The sequence below is a fragment of the Manis pentadactyla genome, chromosome 5 (genome assembly GCF_030020395.1).
Source record: "Manis pentadactyla isolate mManPen7 chromosome 5, mManPen7.hap1, whole genome shotgun sequence".
Lineage (NCBI taxonomy): Eukaryota > Metazoa > Chordata > Mammalia > Pholidota > Manidae > Manis > Manis pentadactyla.
In genome coordinates, this window is record NC_080023.1 from 43,696,698 (window position 1) to 43,714,513 (window position 17,816).

The following is a 17,816-nucleotide window of genomic DNA, read 5'->3' on the forward strand; positions in this document are numbered from 1 at the left end:
TGGTGCCCGGCCGCACAAAGCGCCGGCAGCACCACCATCGTCCGGGAGCCACCTCCCGCAGCCCGAGCACATCACAGGGGAGGAGGGGTGGAGAGATGAGATGAAGGGGCTCCAGGGTCGGGAGCGCGCGGCGAAGGCCGGCACGCTCTCCTCCTCCTCCCTGCGGGCTCAGCCCCAGGGGATTAGCACGTCGTAAGAGAGGAGGCCCGACGCCGCGGCGAGGGAGCAAGACCCGAGCGCGAGAGAGGGAGGGGAGGCGAGGAGGGGCGTGGCCGGCGCGCAGTGGGAGGGCGCTGGGAGGAGGGGCCGCGGCCCGCAGCTCGCTGCTCTGGGGGCTCGGCTTTGCCGCTCTCGGCACACTCGGGCGAGAGCAGGAACGTGCAACGGAGCTCCGATCCCAGCGCAGCCACCGCGATGAGAGGCGCTCGTGGCGCCTGGGATTTTCTCTGCGTTCTCTTCCTTCTGCTCCGCGTCCAGACAGGTGGGAGAGCGTTGCGGGCACTCGGGCCTCGCCTCCTGGCGCAGCCAGTGCCCTGAGGGCACCAGCACGCTGGGGTGTGTCGAGAGAGGTGGCTGCCGGCCCTTCGGTGCCGATGCGCCTCAGCTTCTGAGAAGATTCGAGGCGTCCCCCGAACTCTCCTGAGCCCTGCCTCGCTCACCTGCGCGAGGAGCCCCCCAGCCGCCGGCGCTAGGGGAGCTGAGCTAGGGGTCTTCCGGGATTGAGGGCAGCGAGGGGTCTTAGGAGAGACCGAGGTGCAGGCTGCGGGCTAGTTTGGGGGTAGTTTTTGTGTTGAGGGTGCGCGGGGGCCGAGGCGGGCGGGTTGGGGGTTCGCACCCAGCGCGTTATCTTCGCGGTGGGAGGCGCGGCCGCTGCTTCCTTTTGTTAAAAGTTGTGCGTGTGTGACCCGCGCACCCGAGAACGAGTCCGTAGGTTCTTATCCGCGCCGAGGGCAAACTTGGAGAGCCCTTTCTTTGCTCTGCGGCCGCTCCTTTCGAAACCGCGGGCGCCCTTTGTGCCCCAGAGCTGGGGACGGACGCGCTGCCGCTCTGCTTGGCGCCCCGGTGGATACCAGTCGCAGGCTGAGGCCCCAGACCCCTCGGTTATGCTTTTGCACGGGTAAACCGCGGCGTGTAGTTCTGGGGCCCGCCCCCGCTAACCTGGAGGTGGCGGCTACGGGGACAACTTGGGCAGGACGTGTGGAAAGCAGCCGCTAGGTTGCAGACTTTTTGCTTTATAAATTCCGTGCCAGAGGCTCGCCGCTTTCTGCCGCGGTGCTGTTTCTTTCCTGCCACGCGCCTCGGAGAGGCTGGCGGCTGCGTTTGCCGCCTGCTCCCAGGGGGTGGCGGGGATTCTTCGATCCGTGACCGCTGCCGTTCTCCCTTGCCCAGTCACTGCGCCTGGCCGGGCTGGCGGGGCTCTGCAAGCTGTTCGAAAGGTGTCTGCGACCTGTAATTTCAGGTCCTGTTTCTTTGGGAATTTCAAGATTCTCAACACTCCTTTCCCACGTGATATCTATATATCACCTCAGGGGAGGACTGAGGTGGGGTGCGGGAGATGGAGTGGAATTTTATGCACATCTACTTGGATCTTAAAGCTGTTGTGAAAATCCGGTTATATCCGCGTGGGAACTTGGGTGTGAAGGTGAAGAAGGAGGAATTGCAGGCTCTTGGTAGCCCTCCGTCAGATTCCTGTCCCTTCTTTCCTTTTTATCTGCATGTCGCTTGTGCTCGATCGAGTGCAGGTCGCCTGGCTAACCGGTGAAGCCCCGCTCCTTCCCAGGTCATTTTCCCCGATTGGGTAAGGATAAAAAGTGAGTCTTCACTGGAATTCAAAGGCTCCAGAGGAATCATCGCTAGGACCTATTGTGGGACTCAGCTGACTACTGGCCAGTTGTCCCAGAAAGTCTCAAGATGCAGCCCTCCCCCTTCCTAGGCTTTTAAGGCACTGAGAGGGCTTCCGTGTGGGGGAAGAGGGGCCTTGCATCTGTGAGGTAGCGGACATCCTGATTGAGTTTCCAGATTCTGTGGCTGATTTGACTGCCTGAGCTTCAGGTGGCATGTTTAGTCCTCACATCTTTGTGCCTTGGCATTTTGTATTTCAGTTAAGGTGTGTGAACTGGATGGCGTAGGGAGCTTCAAAAAACACACAGTGTGTCCCTTTTTAAAAATGAAATGAATCATTTGCTTCCTTCTTCCTCATAATTAGCCTTGCTCCATCCATTAGATTTTTGGCAAAGAAAATTTTAAGGTCTGGCTCCTGGGGGGCAGTATGGTACAGTGACAAAGCCTGTGCTGCCCTTCTGGTTCTCCTTTTCTCAGCCATTTGTTAGCTGTGTGCCCTTGGGCAGGTCGCTTAAATTCTGGGGAACCCAGTGGCCTCACGAAGACAGGCCTTTGTATCATAAAGGATCCTTTGAGTCCAAAATCCTCCTCTTGCAGTGCTCGGAGGACAGACTCTACACTTCTCTGAACTCTTTCCTGGATTCCTTCCTGCTTCCTTGAATTTCCACTCCTGATCACAGAGACCGCTTAGTGGTATCCTACTGGTCAACCCCTGGCTAAAGCAGAGCGATGTGATATATGCTGCCATCTCCTCAATCCACACATGCTCACCTGTTGTTTATCTTTTCAGGCTAGGAGGCACTAACCCCCACCCCCGCCCCCATATTTACAACTCCTGTGCCCAGCAGAATGCAGAATGAACCTGCAAAGAACAGTGAATCATATCTTCCCCTCGTTCCTGCAGGTGTGAAGCTAGAGTCATCCCCCACAGCTGGACACATGGACTATCTACAATGTAGATATCCTACTGGAAATAATGGAATAGTCTTATAAAAGGATCCCAGAAATTCATGTGTCTCCATTCCGGTCTTTCCCACTCATCCACACATTTTTTCCTAGGACTTTATAAATCATGTATGTTGTGCTGTTATAATTCATTTTCTGATGTGCCTTAAGTTTCACATTACATGTGAATGATACTGTGGTTGTTGCTCTTTAATTGGAAGCTGTGGGACAAGCCCTTTGCTGGGCCTTTTACCTGGTTTCCAGTCCTCAACAAGCCCTGGAGGTAGTACTGTTAACATCCCTACCATTTTACAGATGGGGAAACTGGCTGAGGATAAGTCAGTTCCCCCCAAAATCAGTGATGAAGCCTGAGATTGGGCCCATATGCCCAGTTGTATATTCATTCATATGACTTAACAAAATCAATTAAGTGAGATTCATTTCGAACTGTTTAATGAGTACCTGTTAATGTAAAACATTGTTGAAGGTTCTGGGGTCAGGATGGCCAAGGTCATTACCTCCCCAGTTTTGGTGAAAAAGATCTAGAATTTGCCTGTCTTGTGGTGTCTGAGTTAGTGTTCTTTATCTGAGGGAAGTGTTCACTGGGGGGGCAGGGGGGGCATCATTAAATGGTAGCTTCCCTGGGGTTTATGAAGACATTTGACCCTGGGTGTGAGGGCTTAAGGTGTGAGCTGCCCTATTCCAGTTAGGGTCCCTCAGAAATGAACCTAAGCCATCTTTAAAATGATGGTGTAAATTGGTTGACATTCTCCCCGTCCCCCACTCCAAAAATATCAAGGTGGTCTTAGTGCTATATAGGGTTACTTGTGAAAGAGAAAACCCCCAGTAATGAATGGGTCCTGTAACTGGCCATTTACCCTGCATGGGCACGATGAGATACGGCAGTTTACTACTCATAGCCTTTCTTCCCCCCAAACAAATGCTCTTCAGAAGGTGTCGCATATTCTGAGGGCCTCCCCTGGAGCATGTTCACATGCAGATGTCATTGTGCTGATGGATTTTGCTTTTGCTGCCATTGTTGTTGGCCGCTGGAAGTTGCTGTAAGGAGTTCAACTCATTTCCTCATGACTCCTCCCGCTGATTAAAAAGGACACCAGGAAATGAGCTGTGGTGTCCTGAGCGGAATTCTTGAAGCTGGACTGCAGTCCAGGGACCCCTCACAGGCAGTGGTCAACGTGACTGTTGCTTTTTGTCTAGAATGAGTTTAATTTAACAGTCAACAGACTTGGATGTGGGAAGTGCTTTATTTTACTGCATTCATGTATGGTAACTTTAAAAAAAAGGGATTGAAAGACATCTGAAGGAATCTTAAATTGTGAAATTTCATATGCAGTTTTCTGTAACTTGAATAGATATTTCTTGGCTGCAAATCCAGAGTGAGGAGGGGCCTACAAGGGAGTCACCCAAGGTAAAAGTTTGAATCTAGGGCAAATCCAGTGTAAATCTTTCTTGAAAGGAGAGAGGACTTGTGAGTCAGTGTGACCTAGCAGCTCTGATTTCTGGCATTTTGGATATGAGACAGCCCATCTTTTGTCTTCAGACTCTTAAAAAAGAGAAGTTGCAGGCAGATAGCCCATGGACATATTTTTTTTTTGGCCCACATGATGCTTTTTTAGAAAACATTGAGGCAATATTTAAAAATCTGGAGAATGTATATCAAGATCTAGATTTCTCTGTTCTTTTGAAGAATTGGAAACTGTGCTCCTTTAGATGGGATCCCTGCTCTTCAGGCAATATTGCTTTTTCCTGCCAGCCCTGAGGCATGTAGGCATTTTGCTTTGGGCTATAGTGAGTACAGATGGGACCACACTAATACCTAGTGGAAGGAGCACAGACAGAAGGAGTGAAGACCTCCTTTGTATTTGCCTATAGGCTCCATGGCTGACAGCTCTATGGCCTTGGAGCAGTTGCTTAACATTGATGAACTTTACTTGGTCATCCTAGTTTTAGCTGTGTGACTTTGGGCAAATTACTTGGCCTCTCTGTGCTGGTAAATGTGTTTTTACATATAAAATTTTCAGAATGGTGCTGCCTGGCATACTCACAGTTCAAGCTCAGTACAAATTAGCCATAGTTATTATCTGTAAAGTATTTTACAGATCAGACAGATCTTGGACATTTTTTCCCCAGGAAAAAAAACACCTACAGATTTCTCCAGTGAAAACATTCATACCTGCTAGTTTTTCCATTCATCTTATGCTTTAGCCTTCATGCTTACATTTTGATTGTGACACTCTTTTGTTAGATATCTTCCAGTGCATACCTTTCTGACAGGTTTTCAACACTTCTGCAAACTTTAAGATTTAAGCTAAGTTGTCATTCAGGGCATGTTACATTAGAGCTAAGAGCTTGGGCTCTGAAATGGACAAACCTGGATTTTTATCCAGTTCAGCCACTTGCCAGCCATGGGGTCTGGGATGAGACTTCATCTTACCCCTAAGCTTCATTTCCTCATCTTTTAAATGGGGATGACAAAATAGGGCTCCTCAAAGGAGCCTCCTAATGAGAGTATGCATGTCACGTGCTTAGCCCAGTGACCGTACCTCACAGGGAAAGCACCAGGACTCTACTATCAGGCTGATTTTATGTTCCCCTTTCAGCTTTGTCTGAGGGGGAAAAAAAAATGGAAACAATTTAAAACCAGATCCTATAGAGGCTTTTTTTTTTCTTTTTGTACTAAGATGAAGTTTATACATTTAATGTCTTTAGTGCTAATACATACTTTTTTGCTTGGTTCTTTGTTTAACTGTATACACAGTTTGCTTTCCATCAAAGGGGACACAGATTTCTGGATAGACGTTTTGGAGGGGGAAAGTCTAAATGGCCGTTTTCTTGAGGTGAATAAGCAAGTGTAGCTCACATAGGGTCCTTGAACCCTGTTACCTTTGGAGGTGGCAGTGAAAGCACCTTGAAAGTAAGGAGCTTTTTCTGTGACTGCTTGCACTAGCGGTGAGGAGCCCAGCTGAACTTGCCCATTGCCCCAGGCTAAGCGCACAGTGGTGCTCAGTAAATATCTGTTTAACATCTCTCCTATTCTCCAGTACTTGCATAGAGCTTTGAACATAATAAATGCTCATTTCGGATTTAGTTCAATGAAGATTTATCAATTCCTATGCCTTGGTTCTTGCAGGGACAACAGGTATGGGCTGGGGTTGGGGGAGGGACAGGGTTAAGAGCGCAGTCACCCATTTAAAGTAGAATTTGGTGTCATAAGAAGTCCAAAGTGCTTGGGCAGGATTTCAGAGGTGTAGAGTCTTATTTGAGGATTGTCAAATCTTTCAATTGGTGCGATGGCTGGGGGTAGGGAATTGGAAGAGAAAAGGCTCTCTGGTTAGCCTTGTGCAGCATTGGAGGGAGGGTATATTTAGGGTTGAGTTTAGTCCAGATTCTGAAAAAGCTTTGAAGTCAAGGGTAAGGTGGACTTGCCCCAGCAGTGGCCCTCCAGGCTTTGCTTACTAGTCCGGGATTGCTCACTCCACCATTCTGTCCAGTTGAAACACACCAGTCTGCTCTGAAAACTTGGACACCCTCTTGCTGTGGGCAGCTGAGACTAAGAGGTATGTGTGTGTGTGTTTAAATTTTAGTAAAATACACATAAAGTTTCCCATCATAACCATTTTTAGGTGTAAAGTTTAGTATTGTAAAGTACTTTCACATTATTGTGCAACCCATCTCCAGGGCCCTTTCCATCTGGCAGAACTGAAACTCTGTACCTATTAAATGCTGACTCCCTAGTCCCCTCCCCGAGCCCCTCCCAGTGATCATTCTACTTTCTGTCTCTATGAATTTGACTACCCTCGGGACCTCATCATTCAGTATTTGTTTTTGTGACTGGCTTGCTCATTTAGCATAACATCTCTCAAGGTTCATCCATGTTGTATTTGTGTGTGTATTTATGTCTATGTATATGCATGTGTGTGTATGTACATGTGTGCACATATCCCACTTTGTTTATCCATTCGTCCATCAGTTTTCACTTGGATTCTTTCCTCCTTTTGGCTATTATGAATAATGCTGCTATGAATGTGGGTGTACAAATATCTAAAGGAGAGTTTAAGGGGCCTCTTTGAGGAATATTAATCTCGTGGCTTAGAGCTGTGTGTCAGTGAGGAGGTGGTCAGGGGGATGTTCAGTCAGACTTTTGATTGCCTTTGGTTGAAGGGGTGAGGGCCTGGGTGTCAGGGTGCATGCTCTAAAAAGAAGGAAGAACATTTAATAAACATGAGGAAGATAAAGATGGTGAACTTAACTCACTGGGCAAATTAACTGGCACCCAGTGTGTGTCAGGTCCTGATGAGTTGCAGAGGAGCAGGAGTTACTGTAGGTGTGGGCAGCTGGGAGAACTGCTGGTTCTGTGAAATTAACTGAAATAAAGCCAAGAGGAGGAGCAGCCCTTTTGAGGGAGGGGATATGATTTGGGCTCTGCTGTTTGTTCTTTGAGCGTGTGCAGGCTGCATTTACTTGAAACTCAGTTTCGCAGACATAATGCTAATTACAAATGAAATTCTTCTTAGGGTTGGTCCACGTAAGAAATAAAACTAAACCCCAAAGTTCACAGAACATGGTTCTATAATATTATGGTGGGATTATAAAGAATTGTGTATTGTGTACCAATCATATAATGAAAAGTAAATTTTCATGAAAAGAAGTACATAGCAGGAAGATCCTGCATTTATTTTCTTCATTAGGCCATTTTTAAAGTATGTTTATTGGTTTTCTCAGAGAACAAAATGGACATTTGGGGTATAGAAGAGGACAGAGTTGATTAAAGCTTTGGGAAATAAGCCCTTTGAAGGTAACATAAAGAAATTGGATTTATTAAGCCTGGAGAAGATAAGGTAAAGGAAGTTTGAGTGAATGACAATCTTCAAATATTTATAGTACCTGAGTGAAGAATGGGACAGAATGGGAGTAGCTTATATTGCCCCTCAGGAAATTGAGTTTTTGTGGGAAAATTCTTTGGAAGGGTTGGAGAAAATGATTGCATTACCAGAGTGAGTTATGGGGACTTTGTTGCAGTTATGAGGAAAACCAAAATCGTCATTTTGAAATGGTTAGGTCCTGCTCACCTCTGCTGGTTTGAGGACCCTCTCAGGGCCTGTATGAGAGCTTTTCTAAATAAAATAATGAGCTGTTTTTCTTTTTTCATTGCCTTGGCTTGGGGTTAGAGTGTTTTTCATAAAGTCTGGGTTAACTCTAACCTGATTCACTGTTCTCTTCACAATTTTTGGCTGTATTGAAAATATCCATGAAGAACCCCACAGCCTAAACATGGGTTATTGATCTTTTGTGAAATGGGGGAGGGGGAAATCTAACCATAAAATGAATTGTGCAGTATGATAGCTTAAGCTGAGTGTCAAAGTAAGAAAAACAAAAGGAAGTTTGAGGTCTGGAGAAGTCCAGAATTGATCATAATTTGCCCTAACTGGAGAATGAGCATGTTCTGTGATCACCCAGCTGACTAGTCATTTTGATGAGATACCGCCAGCCATGCTGTGCACACAGGCTGAAAGACACGTACAGGTGAAGAAAGTCCTTGTCCCTTGATTACTCGGGGACGGGCTGTTCACTCTGGTTCACCCACCATCCTGACTTCTGACTTCCCTTCCTGCCTGTCCTTTCCCTTCCGTCCCTTCATGGTCAGGGCTCGATGGCATGTATGAGATCAGCCAGCTGGGGAAGGCGGTAGAAAAGAAAGTGCAATCCCACAGCTGCTAGTTGACGACACCGTTTCACTTGTTATGTCGAAATGTATGATGATATCTGAGATGTGATCCTTGCCTTTAAGGAGTCTAATTTCTGTTCTTGGAAAGTACTAGGTTGATACCAAGGTAAGAAGATTTGTAGTAAGATTTAAATGACAGTCCTGGTCCCAAAGCTAGGACACATATTCATTCCCATTGGAATGGACAAACAGGCATACTTCTTGAGTGCAATGGCTGATTCAAAGGAAGATGTGAGAGCTGAGTTAAATCTTGAAGACTGGGCATGGGAACTGGTCAGTGTGTGAACCCAAAGTAAAGGGTCACAGTGAGGCAAAGACTCCCTTAGAAAAAAATCTCTGTGGAGACAAAACTAGCAGAAGATGAGATAGGATAATTTTCAGGGCACCTGGATTTTTATTCTTCAGTAATTGCAGTATTTCCTACAATGCCATATGTGCTGAAATTTTTGTGTTATCTAGTTATGTAGTTACTTATTCAGAGAAATAAGTTAAAAAAATGGATAAGTACTGATCTTACTTTAGCATGTATTACACATATTGTATGTACAATGCAAATCCAGGGTAGGTCCATGGACATTCACTTTGACTTCCTTAAAGTTCCAAGCCTAACTTACTCTCCACCACCTTCATGCCCCCTCTAGCCAAGATCACAGAGAGGTTCAACATCTAATAGTGCCAACAGATGACTTTTGATCCTTTGAGGTTTTAAATATTTAGTGAAATAATAAACTGAGTATGTAGCAGTCTGCATAAATTCATTCATTAAACACAAAACAAAACAAAACAAAAGAGCAATAAGCAAAACCCCCACACCTTGAATAAGCATCCTGTGTGGTTTAGGACATGTTGAGATTTTTCCCTGGCTTCCCAGCCCTGTTTTAGGAGGTAATTAGAAGGTCATTAGGGGCACTGGTTACTGCCTTCCTCAAGCCACTGAGCCTTGGGGAGGAGGTGGCTGGAGAGGCAGAAGTCTGTGACTTAAGGAAAACGTTGTGAGTGATGGCACTGGCCAGGGAATACCTTGTTCTTGACCAAGTGGAAAAAAATTAGTAGGGAAAATGAAAAGAGAAGAAACCCTTACTCCTTTTTTTTTTTTTTTTTTCCTATTTTTAAGTTCTTTAGTGGGACAAAGCATCCCACTTCTTTTGGCTTTACCCCAGATGACTCCGGTTCTTTCAAAGGATGTTACAAAATTCTTCAAAACAATCTAGGGCTGCCAGTAATTTTAAGTATAGTGGCCTGTGTAGACTGGTAATCAGAATTGCTTAGCAGAATTAGAACAAAGGAGGCATCATCACATGGAACTTTGGAAATTATTTAGTGTCTTTTTATTGGAAGTAAGTATTTATTGAAAGGCATCTAATGTAATGTAGATTCGGTTTCTGGGGAGAAACATTTGCAGGCAATCAGAAGTGTGAAAGGTGGCCCATGGCACTGGCTCTGTTTATTCTGCTAGGCTAGTGCATGCTTAAAAAAAGAAAAGACTACGTTTTAAAATTTGAGCATTCTACTGGAAAAGCTATGGGTACTGTTAGAGTGATACCGTTGTGTAGTTTGCAAAATGTTTTAAGTGCTTTACCATCCTAAATTGCACAATGTAGCTTTCTTTTTTAATGACTGATGTTGAGTAAATGTACCTTGGCAAGATTTTCATTTTAAGAAATGACCTAGTAAATCCTCATCGACTGGTTTTTGGGCTTTTTGTCATTGTTAAATTAAACCAGGATTCTTAATTCCAAATACGTCACTAGAATAGCTACTTGAAAATGGTTAATTGGGACATTTAAATATCTTTAGTATTATATGTTAGTATAGTCAGTATATTCACTGCCGGGAAATAGTAGACACATTTCTAGCTTAACCAAAATGCATCACTTTCATAAAAAGTACCCCCCTCTCCTGTTTTTTAAAATAAACTAGCATATGTAGAAGGGTTTATGAATTTTTTAGTAGATCTGAATATGTAGCCTAATTTACATTCCAGCATTTTCAAGGGTTATGATTTAGAATGATCACCTTAGTTTTAGAATGACTGTCTTCTAAAGAGATGCTGACCAAGGGGGTAGATGCCATTAGGGCTACTGGAGTGGCCTGCCATCGGGGACATGCACCCAAAGCAGGCAGTAATCAACTTCTCTCTCCCTATGGGAAACCCAGAACAGCAGCTCCGGCCATAAAACTGAGGTGCTGAAGATTTACAGCTTCATTCTGGCCGCCCCTTCTAGTAGATTTTAAGTTGACCCTATACCAGGAATTCATAGATTTGTTAAAAAGTAATTATTAAAGCATTGGGGGGTACAGCAGTGAAGACACCAGGCAGAAAAATCCGTGTCCTTTTAGAACTTAAGTTATAGTGAATTCTTTTTTGTCACAAACCCAGGCTCACAAAGAGCCCAGAAAGAAAAAAAAGAATGTTCTAGGGTCTCTCATAGAAAGCAGGTAATTGAGACTTACTCAGTTCAGTATTCCGATCAATTAAGTAGGAAGCAGAAAAAGGTAAGTTTTCTCAGAAGATCAGAGGGACTGGGTTCCCTGGGAAGGAGGGGCCAGTGAGGCAAAGCTAGAGAACAGGGAAAGGAGAGAGAGAGATGGGGTGTGGAGGAAGGGCCTGCGAGTAGGGGCTGACCCAGAAGGGTTTTTTGGGGTGTCCGTCGCTGGAGTCCTCTCTGTCAGGTCCTGCCCTGGAAAGGGCTGCGCTGTGGCCACTGTTCCAGCTTCTCACTGCTGCTGTCTTTGCAGCTTCTGTGAGGGAGCCTCTTCTGCAGGCGTTTCTCATGATGGACCCACCAAAGGGGGTTGAGTAATCGTGTGCAACACTGGGGGACACAGGTAGGTGTCTTCAGTACTCTGGAGCCTTTAATGTGCCAAAATGTGACATCAGTGTGTAGGTTTGGAACCACTTTTTCCAGAATATACCAGAATGCTTTTTCACAGCTGAGAGAGACACTTCAGGGTTCCAGGCTGAATGCTCTTCGGTATGTCTCCAAGACGAGGTTCTACACCTCCAGTTTAAATTCTTTCATCTTTTTTCTTGCTAAAACTTGACCATCTTTGGTTTTAATACCTGTGTGCCACTGATGGCACTTTGTGCCTGACACTGTGCATGACCGTCAGCCATATTGCACATCATATTTCAACTGTCCTGTTACTGTAGCTGGCCCAAGTGAGGTGACATCAGGTTGACTTCATCTGACTTCTTGTGTTTTAGCCTGACGATGGCTTTTCAGAGGTCCATTTAGTGATAAAATCTCCAGTTTGAAGTCAAGGACTCCGTCCAAATAAGAATTGCCATGTTGAATTACTCAGCACTGAAGAGTTCCTACTCTGTCAATTCTTGGCTGTGGAGTAGGACCCTGCTGCCTTTGGTAATGTTTGTGTTGATCCTTGGGAGGGAATCCAAGGTAAATACTGTTGAGGGACCGAAAGTGGTACCCTCTCGAGTTCTGGGAGAAGGCATCCCCAGTGACCACAGTTTTGGTTGAAGGCATTAAGGACGGAGGATTCCTCAAATGCTTGACAGGATGTCAGTTAACAATTTTGATTGAACTACCAGCTTCAGGTATACTAGTATTGGGACTTTAAGTAATTATGAAATCAGTTGCTTTATTTGTTCTCAGTTTGTGAAAAAACTAGTTTCTAAGCCAGAGAATTCTTTTCATTCAGTGTAATCATCATTGATTAATCAGCATCTATTGTTTTGGGTGAGAATTTCAGGGCCTAAATTTAAACAGACCCTGTTTAAGTTTGCTGTCAGTTGACCAGGGAAAGGTTAAAAAAAAAAAAAAAAAAACTTGGGGGCCTACGACTTCTAGGCTATTCTCTGGGTTGTTTGAAAACCTATTAGCAGCCATTTTATTTCAAGTGGAAATGAACCTCATTAACTTAAAAAATATGTATTTTATTATGGAATATTTCACACATAGATAATAGTGTAATGAACCTTCATATACTCATCTAGCTTTAGCATTTGGATCAACAACCAGTCTTTCTGCTTTACCTCTGTCCACTTCAGCCTCCCATTACTTTGAAGCATATCTCAAGCATCATAGAATTTCATCTGTAAGTATTTTCAGTATGTTGTTCTAAAATCAAAGACTCTGTTTTCTAAACATAAAGTGACAGTGTCACTCCCTTCCAAATCAGTGTAACTCCAGTGTCCAGTATTCACATTTCCCCTATTTAAAATAAACGTAAATATACAAAGATATAAATATGTGATTGAATCCAAATCAGATCCCCATATTGCAATTGGTTGATACGGCCTTTAAGGCATTTCCTACTTGTAGATTCTATTCCCCTATTTTTTTTGAAGAAATTGAGTATTTGTCCTGTGCAGTTTTTTGACAGACTGAATTCTGCTGGTGGCATTCCTCTGGTGGTGGTGAACATGTTCTCTGTTTCCTGCATTTCCTGTACATTTGTAATGTAGAGGTTTTATCTTATTCAGTTTGGGTTTTAAAAAAATAAAGATGACTTAATAGATAGTGTGTCAGCCACCATTCTACTTTCTTTCACTTTTTAGGGTATACCTTTGGGGTATTTGCAACAATTTGTGTTTTTTGTTCTAATGGTTGACTTTATACCGCTACCTTTACAAATGCCCCTGGTTTGCTCTTTCTGGATGGCTATTGTCTATTGGCTTCCTACTATGACATTTAAATTAGCTGGTAGCCTGTTCTTTCCTCTCCTCTTCTCCCCCTAGCTTGGGATTTGAGGTAGGATCCTTTTGCTCCTAGTTAACTAACTATAAGGCAATCTGAGCATATTCTACTTTTCAGATAATCCTCCCTCCCCTAATTTTTCTGACAGCTGTACTAAAATTACTTTATCAGAATATACAACAGTCACATACTCTACTGTCTCCTTTATTAATGCCATTTAGTCTTAGTTCTGCAAGTAAATATATAGTAATACTTGCCACTAACCCATATGTCCTGTCTTTCCTGACATTTTGGTTTTCTGAGGCTCAGCTTCTAATAGGTGCCTCAGGAAGCATTCATGGGAAGTAGTTCCTGAATTACATGTTCAGAACAGCTTGCCTGAAGCCTTTTTTTAAAGTCAATTTGGCTGATATAAAATCCTTCCCCCATCTTTTCTTTGCTCAAGTATTTTTAATATTTTACTGTGTTTTTACCTTAAAGTGTAATTAAAATCTTCTGACAATCTTATTTTTTCCCCTCACACTTGGTATGTTTGCTTAGACACCCAAAGGAACGTTTTTTTACCTTTATTCTTTCGATTCCAGTAGTGTTATAGCGTTGACCATGCTGTATTGGTTTTTCCAGGGGTATGAAATGCCACTTTAATATGTAATTTCAAGTGTTTTCTTAATTTCCGCAGTAAAATTGTCTTACAATATAGCTTTTGCTATTTGTTCTACTCTTCCTTGACTTTGGGGACTCCCATTATGTGTATGTTAGGTCTTCTTTGCCTGTCTTCTATATTGACCACTTTTCTCTCAAATCCTTTTAATGTTTTCATAATCCATTTGAATTTAAAACTTTTCCTCCTTTCTGTCTTCTAATTCTTTTAAGGCAAATTAATTTTACTTGCTCTTGTGTTCTTTTATTTGCTCACTTCTGGAATGATTGTCTTTTGCTTTTAATTCTTAGTTCTTCCATTTCAAATCTTCATTTTTCTTCAACTCATTTCTGAGTTTTAAAATTCTGATTTATGCTGGTTTTTATAGTTTTCATTTATTTAATTTCTTTTAGCTCATTTTGAAATATTACATTATAGCTTTCAATTTGTGTCTTTCTGGCACAATTTCATTGTCCATACTAGGGATATGATTTGCTTATTTTTTCTTCAATTATTTAAAATTCAACTGTGATTCTTTTCTGTTACTCACTATGAGTTTTCCTATACTTTCAGTAGGGCCAGTATAGCTTTTCTAGCCTTACAGTTCCAGAGTACCTACTTAAAAGTATTCTCATAAAGTGGCAAAAAATACGGACTCTGTTTTTTACATCCTAATATCTTAATTTTTTTGTCCCCATTGCCACCCTCTGAATCCCTCACCCATCTGAACATTTCCTTTTTTCTCATTTGCTCATTTAGATTTATCTCCAGCGGTTTCTCCTCACTATGGGGCTTTGTCTAGTTTGTTAGGTCATGGGGATCAGCCTTCCCCCACTGCAGAATATTCCAGCACATTGCACATACATGGGTCATAATCCCCTCTGCATTCATTAATGAAATTAGCCTGCAAAATCCTCTGCCAGTTTCTGTGGGTGTCCTCAGAATGGCCCTCTGAGCTTTCTAGTAACTACCTAATGGCAATTCTTGAAGCTGTTGGTAGTTCATCCCCACCACCTGATATAAAGGGTTCCTGAGGATACCTTCACACCTGGTTCACTGTAGATGCCTGTGAGTTTTTGGTTCTGCCCTATTTGTCTGTCTTTATTGTTGGAGCAAGACAGTTATTTATACTGTTAACCACTATAACCACCGCTGGAATCTGTGTAGGCTTTTTAAAGCAAAATTTGGTAACCTTTGAGTCTTCCAGATCAGGACCGAAGTAGCAAAGTCTTAAAACATTAAATCACTGGCAACTGCCTTGAAAATAGTTTTCTTCCAAAATAAGTTTATAAAATATGCTATATAGAGAAAAGTTAGAGTATATAACCGCCTGAAAACTGGAATTGAACACTTTACAGCCTCCCTAGCATTAGCTTTCTAAGCTTGTTGTTTATGCCAAAATGTAATGGTTGAAATCATCTGAGTATCAGGAAGTTCATATCTAAGCTATTATTTCTCAGGAAACTGTATGAAAAAGTGACATATTTTTGCTATTTTTTTTTGTTTTGGTGTGATATTCCCTGAGTTACAAAGGAGATAATGCTATTCTATAGTTTTAAAAGCATTAAACCACATTTATACTTTTAATGCAATATAATAAAGATAAAATAATTACTTAATTATGTACATTTTTCTCTTCCAGTTTTTTCACCATTGAAAAATTTGCATGTCTCTAATTATAGTCATTTGAAAAAAGTGCTGCCAGGGCTTGACATAATATTAATTTAGATTTCCAAAAGTACTAAATTTCCTTCCTCCAACTTGAGTTTCCTTCAATTGGCCGTGGATTTAAATTGCATACTAACAGGTTACAATTTTAGAATTGGCCTCTTCCCGACCCTTGCTTTTAGGAATAGCCATTTTCCTAAAGCCATATAAGGAATAAGTAAAATTTTCTCAATGGACATATTGGACACATTTTTTTTTTAATTCTGGAAAATAGAGTGAGATCATTTTCAGATATTTCCTCTTGTTTTCTGCAAAGAGATTGAGAAGAAATCATTTCAAACACAGAGCTTGGTCATTAAAAATTCTTTGCAAAATGATATCAGGCTTAATGTATTGCTCTAAGTGAAAGTCACCCAAGAAGAATAAAGGCAAACGTGAGCACTCATTAAGCAAATTGACCAGCAAGTGTTCTGATGAATGTTGCAACAAATTTGAATGAGCTAATTTTGTCCATTAGTGTGCTTTTAGACCAATATGATTGCTTTGGTCTAATTATGTTTTATTTTGTTTATTCAAATGTAGTATGACTGAAGAATTAACTATTGCAGCAATTATCTGATTAGCAGTTTAGAAATTGGTGAATGGCATCTGCTCACCACGAAATGTCTGGTATTTGATAGGGCTGTGTTCAAGAACACATACAGTCTAAGGAGAAGCCTGTGCTGTTTGCAGTTTCTCACCCACTGCAAGTTGGGTGCTAGGAGGCCCTCACTGAAATAGAGTGGGCTGTGGACATGGGCTCTGGGTTCTCAGATGTAGTGCACCAGATTGAGGTCTGATGTGTTACAGAAGTTGTATTTGCCACCCAGTGTCACTATTCTGGAGTCCTGTAGCTGTGAGTGGTGAATTCTGCAACATTTCCCACTTTTAAAGCTTGGGGATTCGAGAAATCTGTGCCCGAGTGTCTGCCAAAGCTTGTCAGGGGGACCCAGTGCGAGGCCGATTTCTAGGTGTAAAAGCTAGGCAGATTTGCTCACTCAAGAAAATCTGCTTTTGCAGGTTTGCTTTGAGTTCCAAGACACAGATCCTGGTAATATTTTTTTGCTGCACTAATGCCACGGTTTTCTTCTGGTAGCTGACTGTTGAAGGGGAAGGGAGTAACTGGTTCTCCAGGTGGGGTCCTGGACCTGCAGGGCAGCATTACCTGGGACTTGGGAAGTGCATTCTCCCCCCCACCCCCCACCCCTGACCTATTGAAACTGGAAACTCTGGGAGCAGGGCCCAGCAATCCATTTTAACCAAGTTCTCCAGGTGATTCTGGTACAGACTAAAGTTTGAGAACTGCTTGTCTGGAGGGCAAAAATTACTGGGCTTTGTCACAGTGTTGGGCTGTGATAATTAAGAAGTTAAAGCCTGTGTGGCCTCTTGAATGTCAGACCACGGCAATTCTCAGTTCTCCTTGTGTTACACTAAAAAGATAGATAGGAGTTTCGGTTGGTCCAGACAGGAAAATAGACAATTGCAGTACCTCTGGACAGTGCCTTGATAGAGACTGCAAGGGGCCTTCAGAACTTGTGCCTGTGACGGGGGTGAGGAGATGGGAAGGCCCTTCTAGAGGTGGTATTTTAACAGGACAAATATGATCATGTCCCTCTGTGATTTAAACCTTTTGAAGACTTCCCAGTGCTCTTAGATACAGTCTCTCCATGTAGATCCCATGCAAGGCCTCCCTCACCTCCTTTTGATCTGCATTGTGTACACAGTACCTGCCTCGTCCTTTGCTCTCCGTGATTTCTTCCCTCCTTAAAGGTGCCCAGCTCCTTCGAGCTGCGGCCTCCCCAGGAGCCACCCCCCTGCCCACTGCCAGGAGTCCCACATTTATCCCTTGGCTCCTAGTGCACAGATCCCAGCTCCCATGTTTCCTTTCCAATCCTTTGGACCCCCGGGGTAGGTCAGGCCAGCTCTCATCCTACAGTGTACTTTTTCACACTTATTGCATTGTAATTACATAATTATTGGTTTATTGTTCACAAGCAGACTGAAATATATATTCCATTGAGGGAGAGACCTTACCTTGTTTGCTGCTGCCCAAGGGCCCAGCACACAGCCAGTATTCAGTAAATATTTTTAGATAAGTAACTGAGTGAATGGTGTGGTGGGGGGCATCCCATCTTTATCCCTGGGACATGTGGGCTGGTTATGCAGTTCTGATAGAGGTATCACCTAATGATATTTATTTATGGTATTTTATTTATGGGAGCAATTGCCTCCACTATCTAGTTACGACTAAAAGGCGAGTCCCTTGCACAGTGGC

General features: G+C 43.2%; 1 protein-coding gene across 4 annotated transcripts in view; it reads left to right on the forward strand.

The window, feature by feature from the left end:
* The first annotated feature begins 304 nt into the window (after positions 1–304).
* Positions 305–17,816, forward strand: part of KIT (KIT proto-oncogene, receptor tyrosine kinase) — an 83,924-nt gene continuing 66,412 nt past the window's right edge. For 3 of the 4 annotated variants that reach the window (XM_036895214.2, XM_036895213.2, XM_036895215.2), the window contains exon 1: positions 306–481. In XM_036895214.2, coding sequence (XP_036751109.1) covers positions 415–481 — 67 coding nt within the window. In that variant the 5' untranslated portion in view covers positions 306–414. Of the gene's footprint in view, positions 482–17,816 lie in introns of all 4 variants that reach the window. The other variant, XM_036895210.2, reaches the window with a different exon arrangement.